Source organism: Clupea harengus, chromosome 10 (genome assembly GCF_900700415.2).
Source record: "Clupea harengus chromosome 10, Ch_v2.0.2, whole genome shotgun sequence".
Classification (NCBI taxonomy): domain Eukaryota; kingdom Metazoa; phylum Chordata; class Actinopteri; order Clupeiformes; family Clupeidae; genus Clupea; species Clupea harengus.
Window position 1 is genome coordinate 11,354,007 of NC_045161.1, and position 5,835 is coordinate 11,359,841.

A 5,835-nucleotide genomic window follows, 5' to 3' on the forward strand; every position below is an offset into this window, starting at 1 on the left:
GAATCAAAACACTTGCGACAGACAGAAAGATTGTGGAGGCATTACTAGCGCACGTTTTCTGTATTACTTCTGTGAAGCGTTGTGCCAATGTCGGTGTGTCGTCCCTCCTGTGGTGTGGCTTCTGACCGCTGAACCCAGCTCTTTTGACTGGACCCCCCTGCTGCAACCCTTAAATGTATGTCTGAGTGCAGCCACATATTGTTCATTAAAACCTGTACATCCTCAAACCAATGTCCACTGTAATCCTTATGAAGAATTACAGGGGGGATTAAATTGATTATTCTATGACTGTTCTTTGGTCTCCTTGCGTTTGCATCTATTTTAGGGATGAATCTGAACAATAGATTCTAGAAAGAGGCAAGTCAAAGGAGTGGTATCTGTGGACAGTTTAAGGCCATGTACTCTTTAGTTGAATTAAAACAGTCCTTGGTCAATCTACACCTCTAGCAGATATCCAGATCTTTCTCTGCCCGACTATAACGAGGATAGAGACACGAGGAAACTGTACAGTAGGACTGTGAAAGGTCGAGATAGCTGTCGCGGTTACAGCTAGATGGAAACTCATGGAGGACTCAGGAGGTAGAAGATGTTAGAATGATGAGGTTTTTATTTCCTCAAATAAGGCCCATAAGGCAGTAAAACAAGGTCTTACTAAATACAAAAATTATGTTGCAACATGGACAAATAATAAGGCATCCTAGCCTCAATACACATAAACACTATAAGCAGCCGACTAGTCAATTAAAAGGACCACATTAACTAGTCCATGGTGAGAGCTCCAAAGACTTACGTCTTTCTGAAACGGCAGCTCTCCTGAAACAAAGAAAAAGGCAGGTTTAAGTACCCTTGACACTAGCCTGCAATTGGCTCATGCCAATTATTGCTTGCAGGTGTGTCAAAGTCAGGCACCAACACCTGTGGCTATCAGCAGCCATACTTAAACACAATGTACCCAAACAGCTGGGGAAAGAGACTACTCCACAGTCGTAAAGCAGTGGCTTGGTGCCAGCATAACAGACACATAATAAATCAGCCTAAATATAATTATAAATACATCGGCTTACCCAGAAGTTATACAGCATTTTAAAACTCGCGCTTAAATCGTGCCATGTTCACTAAACAGACAAACTCACGTACATAAAACATGCAACACACCCAAGACACCTGCACCCTGTCCACTGAAGGCAGCAGCCTGCAGACTGCAGTGGCGGGTCACACAGGTGCCCCGTCACAAGGACCCACTTTCTTATTTTAAAAACTGCCCTGCATTATGTTTGGCCTAATATCTTCATATGACATTGAAGCTTTCCTAGACACGATTCTCCAAACCAATCAAAGAAGCAGAAGAAATTACACTTGAATAGTGTGAGTTTTTGGTTTTATTTTTTGCAACTGCAAAAAGATTTATACACCCCTTGGGGGGGGGGGAGTAAAAGACCACAAATGACAAACAAATTAAATGATTCAATCAAGTGTCATTGGGTGACGAGTGCAAATACACTGAGAAATAGAATACCTAAATTATAAACAATATTTAGAGGTAAACGATACTTAAACAAATGTAAAGAACAGGTATGACTTCTCGAAGTGCTACTGACTTGTTAAGCAGTTTAGAAAAATCAGTTTTCCTGCCTATGTACTCCAATGCCAAGGCATTGCCGGAACAAGTTAGAAATGAACACCAAACAACTAAGTTTGGGAATTGTGAATTTATGAGTGTGTATGTGTTGAACCATGCTATGCATCATGGAAATCTGGCAAATTGGAGTTTGAATTGTGTGGCATCTCCGCATCCCAGTCTTCCGTGGCTGTGGTAGCCGTCCACTTCGTCCCTGCAGCCTCCGCATCTTCGTCCTCTTCCACCTCCTCCTCTTCCTCCTCATCTGCTGGCATGATGATGGCCTGTCGGGCAGGGGTCAGCTCCACACGCAGCTCACCCATAAGGGCCTCTGTGAACCTCCTCAGTGTGCCACACAGAGACCTCACCCTGGGACAAGCCCACACATCCAACAGGGACACACACACGGAGCTCCCCTGCATGAACGGTTCTGGTGCCGTCTTTGCAACCCACTCTCCGCTCAGCCACGATCTCTTGATTAGCTCGGCCCTGCACAGCACCTCATTCACCAGCGTCCTCTGCAGGATGTTGTTATCACTCAGGCTGGGGTAGACCACAGAGTACAGCTGAATCAGGGACATGGAGAGGGAGGGATGGAACAGGAGGTAAACAGAAGCAGAAAATGAATTATAAAATTACCATTGGTTAGGAATACTAAAGGGTGATAAAATACTCAGCTTTACAATGTAAGGGCTATTGCAAAACTATATCTTAGGTTAGAATACAGTCTGGAAGCCCTCAATTGATTGTATTCCAGAATAACCATCCTACCTATCAGTTACTTGAGGGAGCTAATATAGGTGACAATATCAAAAGGAGATATTTTGGAGATATCAGTTGGTTAAACAGTTCCAATTACTCCAATTCATTCCTATAATGAGTGCAATGATATTCATGAGAAGGAAATTGCATCATTACTGACAGCGGGGGACTCTCTGTGCTGCTACAGGCTCTGAGGCTCCACTTGATTCTATGTGTAATGTTTAACATTGGAATGTATTCGTGCTCCCCCATTATGTTAATGTTAGCATGTATTTTCTGTAACTGTTACGTGTGTTACATGTAAATGCCCGTGTAGTTTCCTCTGTATTAGCGTCTTTGTCTAAACTGTGTCTGCGTATAAGATCCCTAAGCCTTTCCTTCATTCTGTGTCAGTGGTCCTCCATCTGAATAAATGGTGTGAGTCCTACAGCATGTTTAATGGTCAACCCAAGCTGGTGAAACATTGGTATATAATAACCACATTGCCATATAAATCATGACAGAAGGTAAGTACAGTTGTCATAATTTGGCTGTATTGGCCAGGCCACGGAATGTCTGCCTGTTGGGTATAGTTATACTTGTACTGTCTGCTAGTTGGTATCTGCACTCACTAAATCAGTTTGATCTAAGTACATCCATACCAGCCTGTAGACAGTGGGTTCCTCTCTCGAGCGACATTGCAGAGCTGAATCCTGACGTGAGGGATCTCGGTTAAACACAGCGATCTGGGAGCAGAACCCAACATTTGTGTGGGAGTCAGCTGGTGATCCTACACCTGTAAAGCTCACAATGTAACCAAAGAGATCACACAGCCTTAAAGCCCTGTGGAAGAGAGAGGGAGGGAGAGACATTCTGAACAGGTATTTAAAAGCAGTTTAATGAACAGAAGGGAGAGTAAGCCGAGGAGAGGTTATAAAAAATAAAATAAAAAGTCAGGTTAACATACCAGAGCTGGAACTCCTTTCTGCTCCACTCGAACTTGTGGTCATGGTGTCTGAAGCCCACCAGACCAGGCAGCAGAGGGTTGTAGTCTGCATTAGGAGTGCTGACGATCACATTACTGGGTGCCATGAACCCAAAGAGCACTTCCGTAAACCTCTCCACTTCTTCTAGGTGCAGGTGTTCGATGCTAGGAAATGAAGATTAGAAATGGCAAAGGCTGACCCTTCCGAGATGTATGATTCACATATTTTAACAGTGGAAAATAGAACAGCCATTAACTGATGACAGGCAGTGCATTTCTGTCCCTGGGATTCTGACTTCTTTAATAAAGTTTTATCATAATTTAACAGAATGTTGAAACTCACAGTTCTATACAGGTGACAAGATCGAAGCAATGGGTGCTGGGGTCTGGCTGGGTCACGGAGCCCTGGTAAAGCTCGATCGTCAGAGGTCCAGATCTTGGCTGCAGGTAGTCACTCGACAAAGGTGCAAAAGAGTGCCTGGTAACAGCACAGCATGTTATGTTAACAACTTAAATAAAGTGTAGGGTGTGGCGGTTGCGAACTACACTTTTGACTAACAAAATGTACTTGTAAGACATCTAACAGCAAAACAAATTAAAGGAACTTGCATTCTTGTTCGCATGACTGAGCTATCCTTGTCCAGTCCGACAAGCAACTCAACTCCATTGCCGTGGAATTTTAACTTCCGCAGAAGACTACACTCCGCACACCCAAGGTCCAGAACCTGAGGTAAAGTTCAAAATAATTATCCTTTCACTGAGCAGCTGATCGCTAGCAGACCTAGTTAGCATGCAAACCTTCAAGCTTCTTCACCTATGACTAGAACCAATCAACGCTGTGGCTAGCAGTAACGCGTATTAATAGGTAATATTAACTAAAAGGAAATCATAAGAAGAATGCAAAACAGCAATGTTAGAAATAACTTTACCTTTTTGGGTTCGTGCTTTTGCACAAAGTCAACAACAAACTGATACCGCTGCATGAATAATGGGGGAGAAAATAAAGGACACATAGCCAATTTCGGTTAGCCATACGTCGACGAAATGCTACAGTAAGAACTCTCTATGTGAACTTTTGCAGACTGATTTGTAATTCATTCAACAACAGGTGCTTGCTTCTTCCCATCGTTGTCGTCACAACCAGTCAGCATCTGGTGCGTCTCTGAATATGCAGCAATGTGATACCACTACTTGGCATTACATGTATAAAGAGAAGTGCCAATGCTTAGGAGAGCAAAACGGATGAAGAAGAATTTCCAATGTGACCACGAGGCCTGCATTTGGGGAACAAAACTAAAGATGAGAAACTACATCACTGGTATCAAAAGGCCACTGGGGGCAGAGCTGGCGGTCCGCTAGCCTTTTGTTCGGTTTTCTGGCGGTCCACTTGTAAGTTACAGCCCACCGTTTTGTCACTTGCTATAAAAACATTTTTTTTTCTTTATTCATTTTTACTTCTTCATTCAATTTAACAAGCCCTTAACATTTTCATAGATGTTACCAGAGCGTAAGATACGTCTTCAATTGATCGGGTCATTTTTCACCATGAACTTCTTCTGTTTAGCGGGTGATATTTTAAATAGATTATGCCAAGGCTATGATTTAGAAATTCGGGGAATTACTAATATTTCATCAACTTCCATGCATTGCTTACATTATTATTATCATCACCGTTAGTAGTAGTATAATTTATTAATTTAGGTCAAGTTTTTCCTCTGAGTGATATAGCAGCGTGAAACTAGCCTAATTAGCAGCTTTCAGTGAGCAACAATAGTCAAATTAACTGGCGCAACTTCCGGTTACGATTTTCCAAAATAAAAGTCGCGTATTAGCCCAATTTTTTAAACTGTCACAAATATTAATTTCATAGTAACATCAAAATGGTTTAAAAACGATTCACTGATGTTACTATAAACACTATATTATTGGTTCGTCAACAATAACACCAATGTTAAATACTCCTCTGATATAGCACGTAAAATGATTTCATCATCAAACTTTTGTATTCAGGCCTTTGAATGCCAAAAAGAGGAAGTCATAAAAATGTGTTATTTCAAAGAAATAGACCATATATGTGATTATAATTGCTTCGAAGTTAATCCATTTCCAGTACCCTCTAATAACGTATCTAATCCAAAGCATCCACTTCGCTTAACAGTGGAGGATATACAAATAATAAAAAGTGGGCGATGGCTAAATTATCAAATTATAGACTGTTATCTTCAACTTCTGAAAGACAATGTTTGTGAGAATAATAGTGTGTTAATGATATCTTCCATATCCATAAGTCAACACTTACAGAGTTAATTTTGTGACCATATTGAAGTTGTTCCTAATACTCCCTGAAAAGAAAAGAACTGGTGGTGTTTAAAAAAAGTTGTCATCCCAGTAAACATTAGGTCTATTCATTGGATAGTTCTCATTCTTGATACGACGCCAAACACATCTGATGAAAGCAATACTGAAATCACTTGTAAAATCCTCGATTCAC

General features: G+C 41.4%; 1 protein-coding gene across 2 annotated transcripts; it reads right to left on the bottom strand.

Annotated features, from left to right (window-relative positions):
* Positions 1-1,229: 1,229 nt before the first annotated feature.
* On the bottom strand, positions 1,230-4,819 carry henmt1 (HEN methyltransferase 1). 2 transcript variants are annotated; one of them, XM_012839479.3, is made up of 6 exons: positions 4,274-4,816; positions 3,954-4,069; positions 3,688-3,822; positions 3,327-3,509; positions 3,022-3,202; positions 1,235-2,184 (listed from the first exon to the last, which is right to left on the bottom strand). In XM_012839479.3, the coding sequence occupies exons 1-6, from the start codon at positions 4,355-4,357 to the stop codon at positions 1,738-1,740; spliced, it is 1,146 nt and encodes a 381-aa protein (XP_012694933.1). In that variant the 5' UTR covers positions 4,358-4,816; the 3' UTR covers positions 1,235-1,737. The 2 variants fall into 2 exon arrangements, with proteins under 2 accessions (XP_031431225.1, XP_012694933.1); XM_031575365.2 differs by lacking the exon at positions 3,954-4,069 and having other exon boundaries at positions 1,230-2,184; positions 4,274-4,819.
* Positions 4,820-5,835: the final 1,016 nt, after the last annotated feature.